Here is a 13,722-nt window from a genome sequence, read left to right as displayed (position 1 = left end):
GGACTTATAGTGTCTACTTCCTATAGATAAATTAATCTTGGAAGCATATCCAATTTTGAAAACTACTATTTCTTCTATTTATTCTGAATATAAATGTACGTCTCCAGCACTTAGAAAAATCACTAATGAAAAGTTTATAAATCTGAACAGCTTCAGTAATGGGAATAGCAATAAATTTCCTTCTGTGTGATGAAAAGATAAAACCACTACTGCTCTGTGTCTAAGGATGGGAGAGATTATTTGTATTTCTGGTTCTATTTTGAGCTGCTCCAAGCAGCTTCGCTGTACAGGGATGATGGCTCTGATCAATGCTGATGTAATTCGATCAAGGTCACTTCATCTCTAGGCCAGTCCTTAGGCCTCTTTCATTTAGCGGTAAAGGCACAGCTTCTGGATACAGTGTCAGCTCTGACTCAGAGTTGCTGCTAGGATCACTAATGACATTAGTCTAATTATACAGAGACAAAAAAGTCTGATGCAAATTATTCTATTATTGAGAAACTGAATCAGCAATAGAGACAGTGGTAAACATATGGAGGCAGAGCGTATAGTAGACAAATGACAAAGACACGTTACATAGTCTGAAAGTACTTGCCAACTAAAAATAGGCCCAGACACTGCATTTAGATCTCTTTGGGCTGACTCTGGCATCCATGTGGAATAAAACTATCTTCAGATGCCTCCAAATTACATCCACACAAGTTCCCTCTCTTTCTGAGAACTGTTTGTAAATTCAATGGGGGCTACCCAAGCACATAAATTATGGCAGAGCTGGAACACAACACTGCCGAAAAGAATGTTCCCCAAAGTGCCTTGCAGTGATACCCACAAGCTGTGGAAAAAACCCAAAAACAAAACCAAACCCACCAACAACTCTTGGACTGTGAAGAAAACACAAAACAGATGTGGAGCTCTGAGCCAAAGTATAGTGAAGAGCTGGGTAACACCTTCTTTCATGGAAAAAGGAAGATGAAGGAAAAAAACAAGGGGTACTGCTTTACAGGCAAAGATCTCCAGCTATTTTTTATTCACTTTTACTAATCTTGTGCTCAATCCAAACCACTTTCACTATAAAATAACAGTTCTTGCAATCTCTCTCACAATAGGCTTGACTGACAGCTCCCTAAGTGCTGTGTCTTTCACAGTATAACACTATTGACAGCCCTTAGGTAGCTGGTATGTGCAGTCAACAAAATGGAGTGTGGTCTCTCCACATTTGAGGAAAAGTGGGTGCAATGAAACAGTGTTGTTTTTATTATTAGCTTTTTACAATAAAATGTATATGTTTGTATTTAACCAAGCATGACTTCTGGATATATCAGCCTGAAGCCTTTCCATAGTGATGAAAAAGACAAATGCAAAACAATTTATGTGTCAAAAAGCACACACATGCCATAAAATATCTAGAAATTACTTGACTGGAACAGAGTTAAAATACTGCTGAATTCTGCATTTTTAATGTTCATTTTTTTCAAACACATACTGATCAGCTTCTGAAACCCAAATATTTCTGTCAAGCTACCCTTCTTCAGTGCTCTCTCTAGCCAAAAACTCAAGTTTTTTGTTGAACATTGGACTTGGGCATTTCTAAACATCCCTGAGTCTAAAGACAATCCAGAAAGTGCCCCTGGTTAGGCTCTGAGGAATGTTCTCAGCATGCAGATGCTCTGTCTAGCATCCTTAGACTGTGCCACTCAACCACTCAGTCCCTGGATGAGCACTGGTGATTGCTGTTCTTTTTGAAATAGGTACCCCGAAACTTCAGGCAAAACACAGCCTAAGGAAAAAAGGCACAGGGAAAAGAGAATAGAAAATAGTTTATAGGAAGAATAACTTCAGAGCGCAAAACCAAATCTACTCTTATTTTTGTTTACGGAAAACTCTAAAAAACTTAGGCATCTCCTCAGAAATGGATTTAAGTTACGGCATCCTGAGAAGTTTTAACTGTCCTACAACACTTTGCTCTACCTTCTGATTCAGGAGTCCCATCCTCTCTGCTGCAGGTTAGCTTGTCCCGTCGCATGGCAGCAATCTGCATAAGTTTCTTCTATGTTTAAGCCTAAGATACCACCTTCAGCCCGTTGCAGGTCAGAAGACTTTATCCTGGAAGTATCTCTGTATATTTGCCTTGTCTTTGTACTCTTCTATAAGCAGCTGTCATGACCACTGGTAGACTGAAGCATTCAGGCTCAATGGACATTTGGTCTGACCGAGTACTGCCATCCTTGTCGTCTTTTCATTTTGAATGTCTTCACCAATGCCACTGAGATACTCATTCCTCAAGCAACTGGTTTTTACACTATCCACAGCAGTAACCTGAAGTCATGCTACCAACAAATCCCATCTCCTAATTACAAAAAGACACTCCAAACCCTACTGCAGGACTATCTGCATGTAGGTTGGTCATGTAAGCAATAAGCAAATTGGGGCTGAAGCTCAGCCTTAGGTTTGAGCTCAAGAATTTGCACATACTACACACATGCCCCTCAGGCTATCCCCAGACCCACACAGGTGGCTGCCTCAGCCCTGTTTCCTGAGTTTGCATTCAGTTATTTTTACATTTCAGAAACCTCAAGCCCCACACAGAAGCACCACTTCCTTAATGTCTGGCCATACCTCAAAGACAGCACTCCAAAGTTTTTATCATGCCAAATTATATGCTCACCCTCATTATCAGCAGGTCTCACAGCCTTTCCTCATAAGAGAGATGTTCCAGTCTCATGATCATCTTGGTAGCCCTGTGCTGGACTCTCTCCAGCAGTTCACTGTCCCTCTTGAGCTAGGGAGCCCAGAACTGGACACAGGACTCCAGATGAGGCAGAGGAGAGGGGGAGAAGAACCTCCCTCAACCTGTTGGACACACTCTTTAATACACCCCAGAATGCCATTGGCTTTTTTGGCCATGAGGGCATATTGCTGACTCATGTTTATAGTTTGTTAGCAACAAGAACTCCCAGGTCTCTCTCTGCAGAGCTATTTAGGATTTTTCCAGAGTGGGCATAGGAGCAGATAGATTTAGAGAGTCTAGGGAGTTAGATTTACATCATCCAGTTTCCAAGGATAAGTGTATGGTATTTTATAGGTGGCCCCTATGTAGGGAATGAAAACTGTTAACTCCAGCAGTGCTTTGTTTCTGTAGAGCTGACAGGGGTGAGAGGTAACAATGGCTCAGCACAGTGAGGACGGAGGAGCTCCTTTGCCACTGAACAAAGCCAAGCCACAGGGTGACAGATGGCAGATGAGATTCACCCTGGGCCTTGAAGGGGCCGTACCGTCTCTGGCTTTCTCCATCCTTTCAGTTCTGCTAGCTGCTATAGGAGATGGGTCAGTGGGACTGTGACCCTAACCTAACCCCCCTCCTCTCTTTTGGAGAAACAGTTGGTAACCAAATGCCATCCCCACGCACCCTGTGAATGAAAGCACATCTGCAGTTCCCAGTGCTTTGCCAGGTGTGCACTCCACTGCTCTCCTTCAGTGCAGTGTTCATTGCATTCATTTGCATGGACCTATATCAACAAAACTGCTGATGTTTTCATTTTCACAGCGGGTAATTGCAATAACAAATGCACCTTTCCAAGTGGCTGCTTCTTGACCTCCCTGCAGTCTTTTCTTACCCTCTTTTATATCCCAGGGAGGAAACGATACTTGGGTCTGCATGGTGGGGGGAAGCAAGAGCCACCCATGAAAAAGTGAAAACACAAAAAACCTGGAGAAGCAGAGGTTCACTTCTAGAATTTCCTCTCAAACAGTAACTGCTCTGAAAGACAACATCTCTGTAAGTCTAAAGTGGAACTTCTAAAAATTAAATTTTCCACTCTTCCTGGGGCAGAAAACACTGCTGACAAAAACCACTCATCTCTGAATGACATACTGTCTAACTTGAGGAAACGATAAAAACTGAAGCTCTTGAGGTTCAGTGTACAGATTAACATCATCTTGGGAGGTGACAGTATTGATGTCACCCCCTCTCAGCAGGTAACAGATGCCTCATCTCTCAAAAATGGTGTTTTTTTCACAGAATCATAGAATGGTTGGGGTTGGAAGACAACTTTAGAGATCATCTAGTCCTACCCGCTTGCTACAGCAGATCCACTTAGATCAGGTCACACAGCAATGTGTCCAGGCAGGTCATGAAAACCTCCAAGGAAGGAGACTCCACATCCTCCCTGGGCAGCCTGTGCCAGTGCTCTGTAACCCTCACAGTGAAATAGTTTTTCCTTATGTTTAAGTGGAACTTTTTGTGTTCCAGTTTTTGTTCATTACCCCTTGTCCTGTCACTAGATATAACTCAAAAAAGTGATGCCCCAACCACCTGACATCCACCATATATCCATATATCCAAATATCCATTTAGATATTTGTAAATACTAATGAAATCCCTCCTCAGTCTCCTCTTCTCTAAACAGCCCCAGTTCCTGCAGCTTTTCCCCACAAGAAAGATGCTCCAGTCCCCTGATCATCTTGGTGGCCCTGCGCTGGACTCTCTCCAGAAGTTCTCTGTCCCTCTTGAGCTAGGGAGTCCAGAACTGGACACAGGACTCCAGATAAAGGCTCACCAAGGCAGAATAGAAGGGGAGAAGAATCTCCCTCAACCTGCTGGCCACACTCTTCTTGATGCATCCTGGGATGTCATTGGCCATCTTGGCCATGAGGGCACATTGCTGGCTCATGGTTAGTTTATTATGAACCAGGACTCCCAGGTCTCTCTGCAGAGCTGCTCTCCAGCAGGTCAATCCCCAGCCTGTATTGGTGCATGGGGTTGTTCCTCCCCAGGTGCAGGAGTCTGCACTTGTCCTTGTTGAACCTCATGAGGTTCCTCTCTATATGGAAAAGGGTTTTTTTTTAATGGAAAAAACCCCCAGTGCGGAGATAAAACACACTCTTTGCTACAATTCTCCGCGGTAACGGTGGCAGTGCACTTCGTACGCTGCTATTTCCAACGCCACCTTCTCATACAGGTGCCTCGCGTTCAGCCTTTTCCTTTGGAGATGGGGTGCCTCAGCTGACGGGCACATGCCCAGCCCGGGCCTGTTGCTGACCTGGCCCCCAGTGCGAGTGTAGTGCAAGTCATCAATCACCAATGTCACGACTAGCCTGAAATTTAATAACACTGATGTTTTAAACTTTCAAACACAATCAAGTCACTCTCCTACCGCACAGCCGCTGCACCACACCGGCCTACAAGGCTCGGGGCCCGAGCAGTGCGCAGGCGCGGCCGAGGTCCCGCCCCCCGTGCCCGCCCGCCAATCGGCGGCGCCGGGGCTCGCGGTGGAGGCCCGCTGTGCCGGGGTGCCGCGGGCATGGCGGCGGCCGTTGGGCGCGCGCTGCGGCTGGGCGGTCGGTGGAGTGCGGCGGCGCCGCCGGGCGGGCCGCGCGCCCAGGTGAGAGGCGGGACGGGCCTGGCGGGCCCCCGGTGAGGGTGGTGGTGGGATCTCCGTGAGGCGAGCGCCAAGGCGGTGAGGGGCGGGGGACGCGGTGACGCTGCGCTTGGTCAGGAGGCCCCGCTTGGGCCGGGGGTGCGGTCCTCGCCCCGTCCCTGGGCGGCTCGGCCCGCCCCGGCCGCGCCGTGGGGCTGCGGCCTGTCGCTGCGTGCCCCTGGCTGGTGCCGAGGGCAGGCAGCGTCGGGGCAGGCAGTGGGAGGGCCGGTGCCGCGTCAAGTCGCTTCCGCGAACCGATTCTATTTGTCTTCAGCGTAAAGGAAAAGCGTCGGTGTGGCCTGATTTATACAGGCTTGGGGATGTGTGACTGGATAGCTGTCTGGTGGAAAAGGACCTGGAGGTGTTGATCGACAGCCGGCTGAACACGAGCCAGCAGTGTGCCCAGGTGGCTAAGAGGGCCAATGGCATCCTGGCCTGTATCAAGAACAGTGAGACCACGAGGAGCAGGGAAGTGAGTGATTGTCCCCTAATACTCGGCCCTGGTGAGGCTGCACCTCAAGTGCTGTGTTCAGTTCTGGGCCCTACACTACAAGAAGGACAATGGGGTGTTGAGGAGCTACTTAAAAGCCGTGTAGCTGAAGTGCTGAGGGACATGGTTTAGTGTTGGGCTTGGCAGGGTGAGGTTAGTGTTTGGACTTGATCTTAAAAGATTGCTTCCAACCAAAACGATTCTATGATATATCACTAGAATTAACAGAACCATATATAGACCAAAGCCAGCACCAAAGCAAAGTACTTTTAGATAGTTTTTGTACTTTGGTCATCTTGAACTGTGTTTGATCAGTAGGTGAATAGATAATGAAGTTTTCTGATTCCCACAGTGGGGGGAGAAACACGCTTCACAAGTGCGATAACTCCTGATTAAACACAATTACCCATTTGTTTTGAGAGATGCCAATGTTCAGCTGATTGCTGCTTAATTAAAAAGCTTAGCTGCTGTCAGTATGGAGAACAGCCACTGTGTTTGTGCAGTGGTATTTGATACACCTGTATATATATTTAATCAGTGACCAGCAAGTGGATAAAAAGGCATGCTGGTAATGCTTTCATGTTACAAAGTAAATTAGGATAATAAGGACTGAAGGACTGTTCGGTGTCTGAACTGAACCAAACCATGGGATAATAGAAGATAGATGCAGTAAGGAAGTGAAAGGTAATAATGGAAGGAGCAATTTGAGCTGTTACTTCTAGATTAACTTTATCCATTAGGGATAAAGGCATGGTAGCTGTGTGGATAGTTCTTTACACAGAAATATACATGCTGATGTTGCTCAAGAAATGAGAGAATAAGGCTGGAAATATTCTAACACTTGATTTCATTCTCAGTTGTAGTAGTTTGGTTTGCTTTGGTTGTGCTATATCAAAAGTATGAGTCAGTTTTGGGCCCCTCACTACAAGAAAGACACTGAAGCATGGAGCATGTCGAGACATGGGCAACAAAGCTGGTCAAGGTTCTAGAGCACAAGTCTGATGAGGAACAGCTGAGGGAACTGGAGTTGTTTAGCCTGGACAAAAGAAGGCTGAGGGGATACCTTATCACTCTCTATGAAACAATCTAGAAGGAAGGTTATAGTGAGGTGGGAGTCGGTCTGTTCTCCCAAGTTATAAGCGATATGACAAGAGGAAATGGCCTCAAGTTGCACCAGGGGAAGTTTAGGTTGGAGATTAGGAAAAATTCATTCGCTGAAAGAGTTGTCAAGTGTTGAAACAGGCTGCTCAGGGAAGTGATTGAGTCACCATTGCTGCAGGTATTTAAAGACATGTATATATGCTGCATAGGGATGTGGTTTAGTGGTGGCCATGGCCATGTTAGAATAGTGGGTGGACTTGACAATCTTAAAGGTCTTTTCCAACCTAAACAATTCTGTGATTCTTTGATTATGACAGTAACCTAGTTTTCCAGGCCAGGTAGCTGCTTGAGTTTGAGGTGAAAGTGATTTGTATTGTAAATGAGGAAATCATCTCAAAGGAGAAGTCATGGTAGAATGAATGTAGGGTTGGAAGAGACCTTGAGATAGCACTTGTCTGCTCCTCTTGCCCCCAGAGGTGGGATCAGTACCAAAGCCTATAGCTATATTTAAATCATCTAACTGACTGTGAGCCAAGGGATAGGAAGGAAACCAGTGGAGATAGCAAGGCCCAGGAAACTTTAAGACACTCTTCTTGCCATTAGATGTCTTTAACTTGCCTGATAAGGATATTCAGGATACTAAGCATTAATGTGAATACAGAAAGCAGCTTAAAAAACTTGGAAGAAAATTCCACTGAGGACTGTTAAAAAACAAAATATCAGCATGTCTTTGAACTACAGATTGCTGTAAGCTGGGGAAGTGTCCTGGGAAAATCATCACTGCTTCTTTGTCCTCTCCTTGTGCCTCTGATAAACGTCTGTGGTTGAGGACGGGGTGAAAGTTGACATACCCTTGTTCTGACCTACAACCATTTCTTACATAAAGCACTTATCTGTCCTTACTGTTAGGGAACTTTTATGATGCCTATCCTAAAAGAGTTCCTCACTGGAGTTTAGTTTGTTATTTCTTGTCTGTCGTAGTAGGGGGAAAGAGTTAAGAGTGCGTAAGTGTGTGTGAGAGAAACAGTTAAGTGTGTGTGTTTGAAAGCTGTGTGTTGCATTGAGAGAGGAAATGGGAGAGAAACTTTGTAATTCCAGTTCAGTAGGTTTGACTGAACAACAGGTTTAGATTCCAATTCTACTAATCAAACTGCAGAGATTTAGCACAGTTTATAGAGAAAAAAAAAAAAAGATATTAGTTACTGTCAGTCACTCTGATGTGATAAAATAACTGTTCTCAACAGAACAGTTCAGAGTATCATACGTGCTATTTAATTTGATTGGGTCAGGTACATTATCTAAATCACTGTGGATGGTGTAGGTACTGATACCAGAAAGAGATGATAGCACTTTGGTGACAGTTTTTCAGAACTGCATTCTTGGAATGGAGTAGCTTTTCCTGCTATTGTTAACTAAGCTGGAGTTGTAGAGCCTGTTAGTATTTGATACCTTGTGCCTCAAAACAACTGCATCTAAATTCTGTTTCTTGTTATGCACATATGACAACTATCTTTTATTTCCCTAATATACATTATAAGCAAAACTTAATACGTAGTTATGGTCAAATATCCACAGAAAGTAGATTTTTCTGTGTGGTGGAGATGCAGTTTTACAATTGCCTGTCAAGAGACTTCATTTTGAGAGAAAGTCTCCTCTGATGAAATATTCTGTGAAATCAAGTATAAAAAGTAATATAAAGTCACATATAAATGTTTGCTGACACCTTGTGATACTTTTTGATGTGTTTTACAAAATGCTCATTAAAACGTCATCTTGATACTGGTTCACCTGATTAGTTCATAGGCTGACTGAAATCTGGGATTTATAAATAATAATTAATTAAAATGTGTTTTTGTAAAACAGCACACTAGAAAGCCAAAACTTGCTTATTCAGCAAAAAGTAATTCTTTAGGAACTTGGGATTGGTCCAAGCATTTACATTCTGTGTGATTGCTACGTAATATATTTCTTTCCTTGTGTGACTAGTGACCAGAGGACCACTGTTGCTATCTTGCGTAGGTTCAGTAACACTGGCTGTGCCAGTAATCAGAGCAATGGACACAGGACAGCTTTAGTCCTGTGTGCTGATGTTATACAGCTCCAGATCCCCATCTCCTACTGAAGTTGTATCCCAAAGTGAACTTTTTAGTATAAATTTGCATGCTGCATGTTTTTGGAAAAGAACATGGTTGAGGTCTGGCAGCTTAGAGCATGGAAGCAGCATGAAAATGGTGCAACTGCATGCGTGCCACACCATTTGGTGTCATCTTCTATCTCTAGGACTATGTCATATAGTAAGATGAATTTTTACTTTTGAGTTGAAGCCTCCTGTCTCTGATTCCCCTTTCCTCCTATTTCAAAAATACAGGAAGTTTGATTTGTGCATTAGTGATATATGTTGATTTTATATCTGTGTAACTCCAGTGACGCAAAACGAACAGGGTAGTTAAACAAACAGGTCCTAGTTATTTGTCTTCTTGAAAAAGATAGGCCAGAGAAGTTTTAAATTGTCTGAAAAAGCTTTTTTTTTTTTTTCCTAAAGCAAATTTTACACAAGCTGATTTTCTATAAATTTACAGTCTACGTGGAAAATCAGGATTTGCAAAACTGTTTTAGTGCTGGGTTACTCAGGAATGGAGGACTAATACTGAGGAGCTGTGTCCAGAAGTAGAGACTTTCCATTCTTTCCTGTCCTGGTGGAAGAGTCTGTTGTTTCAGGAGTACTGTTAATAGCCATTATTATTTTTAAAAAATGATGAGGCTGCTATCTTCAATAATGCTTCATGAAATGTGTAAGAAGTGAATGAAAACCTTGGTGGTTTCCCACAGAAGGCAGATGAGCATGCTTTTTGTTTGACTGAAATGCCAGAAGCATTTTGCTGTGCTTTGCAGTTCTTGCCTGTACCACCCATGAAACAGTACTCTTATCCCAGAAGAGGTAGCCAGTACAATAGATATTAATTTGCATAAGAGGCTGTTTTCTAATTATGAGCAGTTTGTGTGTCCAGGGACTTTTGATTAGTGACGAATTGAAACTAGGGAAGAATATGAATAGCTTGAGGGAAGGAAGACAAAAATGAGAAAATTACAATAGAAATTGACAGGAATAAGATGAAAGCAATCTTTTTTAAAGTATTCCGTTTAAAGCATAGCAGAGAGAAAGCAATTTTGTACCAAGTAATAAGGAATCATATGTTCATTAACAAAAATTACAAATAATTAGTTGCTATTAAGACAAGTAAGACAGAAGATGAATTGAATTCTTTCCTGAGGAGTGACTAGAGGAGAAGAATAGGGAATACACAGAGATACCTCTGCATTCCTTGTGGCCTTCTAAGGAAATCACCAGAGCCTTGCTGGTGGAAAATGTGTACTTAAAAAATTTTGCTTATTTATCTTCTAATTGTATATGTTAACGTAACCTCACAGAAAACAAAGAAAAAAAAATGCGCAAAACCAGGACTAGCATTGCATATGATATGTATAAGCTGTAGAGAAAGCAAAGGAACATTAGACTCTTCAGCACCAAATTCTGCCTTGAAACTGTTTTCAAATCTTTTCTGGCAGAAATATTGGTTGCTTTTCTGAGGTGCATGCCTTGGGGGGGATGACATCTCTTTATCTATGTCAGGTTGTAGAAGCATAGAGGGTCGATTCTATCTGTCTCGTGTGACCTCCTTATTCAAAGATTACATTCTATATTGAACTTCACTGAATTTGAATGATGTATCCTGCAGAACATGCATGTGCTACATGTAATTTAAGGCGAGGTAATGTAGTCTTTATTCCAAATTGAAATTTTAAGTGGGATTGTTAGATTTTGTATAGTAAAGCCTGACCAGTCTTTTCAAATGTGGACAGGTAAATTGATCGTGAATATCTCTACATATGTGCAGCAAATTGTATGTTTTGGACCAGTCCGCTCTGAGCTGCCAAATGTCCAGAATACCAACCAGGCTCTGTGAAAGTACAAGAAAAGCCATGTTTCCTTTCCTATTTATGTAGGATGTGACCATGTAATGCAGAATACCCAAAGCTTCCAGTCACAGAAGTTCATGTAAGCTAACTCATGTTGCTAGCAGAAGCAAATAAGTCTGTTTAATCTTGTTTTGATGAGATGTGTGGGTTTGTATAATTGGGATTATAACTGAGTTTGAAGATTACAGTTGTATTAGTTACAGGAAGATAGCAAGTATTTTATGCTATTCATATTAGCTTATCTCAGAATGATAAAATCCATCAAAATGGTCATTATGTCTAAATTGTGATCTGGAGAAGATGGTTCTTATGACTTAGAGAACATTTAATCATTTCAGATGCTAGCTTTATTCTGTTCCTCATAATAAGAACCCTAAGTAGTTCACTTTGTTGTGCATGATTGGGTTTTAATGTTTGGCAAAAGGTAGACTGAGACTGCTGCTCCTGGAGCAGAAGAGGCAATTTAAGAATTTGCTCAAAAGAACTGATGGTAAAGAGAGGACTCCCCTCTACTTCTTTGTTCCCAGTTGTGAGGTTTGGCCACCTTCTAATGTCAACTTTGGCTTTTCTCAGGGACTTCCTCAGATTGCTCGGAATTAGCTGAGAACTGCCCACTTTTTGGAAGGAGGGAGAAGTTCACATTCTTCCAGATTTAGGGAGCCAAGCTGGCTTGCAGAAGAGTCCAAGTGCCAGAGCTGGCACAGGACAAGTGAAGAGAATAGTGGAAAAAAATGCAAGCAGCGATGGACTGTAAGATGGGCTTCCTCTGCCTTTTGAAACTGCACTGTCTACTGAACAGAACTGGGCATTTTTCTGATTCTCTGATTTTCTGAAGTCCTCTTTTGTCTTTGCTTTTCTGTCCCACACACCCTTTTTTTGATTCTGATTCTCCCTCCCCTCACCCACAGAAGATCACACAAATAATCAGTTCTCATTCAGTTTATGGAGTAATTAAGCCACAGAGGACTTTAATAGTAATATTTGAGACACAAAATAGTGCGTAATATTGGCACTAGGCCAGAATTGGGACATAACAGCTCTGTTAGTGAAGCTTCTTTTGGTCTGACAGAGAGCTTGATTGAAATTAGTCATCTTAACTACCGATTTTCTTCCAGAAAAAAACCCCAAACCTGTAGCCCATAAAGATCAAAGGATAACTATTCACTGAGTTATGACTTCAGAGCTGCACCAATGCTCAGTGGTATTTGCTGGTGAGAGCTACTGTGCTACTTTTCTGATTGTTCTACCTGAAAAGGTGAAATAGCTTGAGGAGCATTCTGACACTCTGCAGAAGGAAGGAGCACTCCATAGGCTGTCCAGGCCCTTTACTAGCATTTGTGTAACCACATGCTTCTGAAAACCAGTAGAGAGCTACCCTGCAGATTCTTTTCATACTTGGTTATGGGATGCCCTTAGGTGAAGGCAAAACCTGCTTATTTGCTGATAGATTTTTATTTTTGTTTATTCATGCTGTATTTTGTTTTTTCTGGATGTTCCTGACATATGATACTACATTTCTTTCCATCAGAAAAAATCTTCTGAATTAATTGTAATGCGTGAAAATGTTCAGCGTTTTAAATGTGTTTATCTGTTTATTGGCATTAAACAATTGGAAGGGAACAGTTTCATGAGCAATCCTGCCTTTTCTAACTCATTGCAATAATATGTTGGATCTCGTTAGCGGTACAAATGGCTTGTTATACTGTTCGTTTTGTTTAGAACTCCCTGTACCAAAAATACAAAACAAATCTCTCAGTTTTTCTTTTTTTCTTTTTTGTTTTTGTTAGACATTAAGGCTAATCTGTACCACTGCAGCAGTGCCGAGGAAAAATGTAGGAGCCTCAGGACCTGAGAAGTACACAGAGGAATTTATTAAAAAACAGATTGAAGAATTCAACCTAGGAAAGAGACATTTAGCCAACATGATGGGAGAAGATCCAGAAAGTTTTACCCAAGAGGATATTGATGTAAGTACAGTTGCTCTGTTGGAGAAGTAATTTACTGTAGAGTTTCAGATATTGAAAGCACTTTACTTCAGCATGAGCCCCTCAGCTCTCTGTGAATTTTAATCAAACTGTCAGAATAAGAAAGAATGCTACTATACATTGCAAACATTGCAGCTGTGACTGTGAATAGAGATTCTACCCCTGCTACCGTGTGAGGTCAGACATCACAGTATAGAGCTGTATACCATATCTTGCTAAAGCACAGTAGGTTCTTTTTAAAAATCCTAATGGATAATCCTCTTGATCTGAGGTTACAAGAGGCACTATAAAGGTTTATGTAGCACTTTAAAACGTTTACCGACAATTTGACCTGCTGTGTATATTTAGGTCGGGTTTTTTTGTATGATACTGTGGTTACTGGTAATGCAAATTAGATATTATAAGATGTTTTACAACTAACATGCTGGTTTAGCTTTGGTATTTTAATATTGACGTGAATTTAAGCTCATATCAGTAGCTCCAAATGTACTATTTTATAGCCATTCCCTCTGCTGACTGACAGATGGGTGGCCTCTTCTTTCTCTATGTCATTGAGACTCATGTATAGATATGCTTCCTTTCACTCAGAAAAACATTTTGTTGCATGGATTGTTTTTTTAAATGTCCCACCTGGTCTTCACTGCTGTCGTCTCTGTCTTATTTTATTACACATCAGAACTAGGGAGGAGAAATGTCATTTGGTAACATTCTCTCAGAGGTGATACTGTGTGAAGTCTCATGGCTGAGGCTT

At 42.2% G+C, this 13,722-nt stretch overlaps 1 protein-coding gene across 2 annotated transcripts in view; it reads left to right on the top strand.

Annotated features, from left to right (window-relative positions):
• Positions 1 to 5,267: 5,267 nt before the first annotated feature.
• MRPS9 (mitochondrial ribosomal protein S9) overlaps positions 5,268 to 13,722 on the top strand; it is a 35,394-nt gene continuing 26,939 nt past the window's right edge. Inside the window, exons 1-2 of one of the 2 annotated variants that reach the window (XM_061997432.1) lie at positions 5,268 to 5,381; positions 12,774 to 12,953. In XM_061997432.1, the coding sequence (XP_061853416.1) occupies positions 5,301 to 5,381; positions 12,774 to 12,953 (261 nt within the window). In that variant the 5' untranslated portion in view covers positions 5,268 to 5,300. Of the gene's footprint in view, positions 5,382 to 5,714; positions 5,890 to 12,773; positions 12,954 to 13,722 lie in introns of those variants that run through there. The other variant, XM_061997438.1, reaches the window with a different exon arrangement.

Source organism: Colius striatus, chromosome 1, assembly GCF_028858725.1.
Source record: "Colius striatus isolate bColStr4 chromosome 1, bColStr4.1.hap1, whole genome shotgun sequence".
In the NCBI taxonomy this organism is placed as follows: Eukaryota; Metazoa; Chordata; class Aves; order Coliiformes; family Coliidae; genus Colius; species Colius striatus.
Note: the sequence above shows the minus strand (reverse complement) of the source record. Positions and strands in the feature narration are given on the sequence as shown.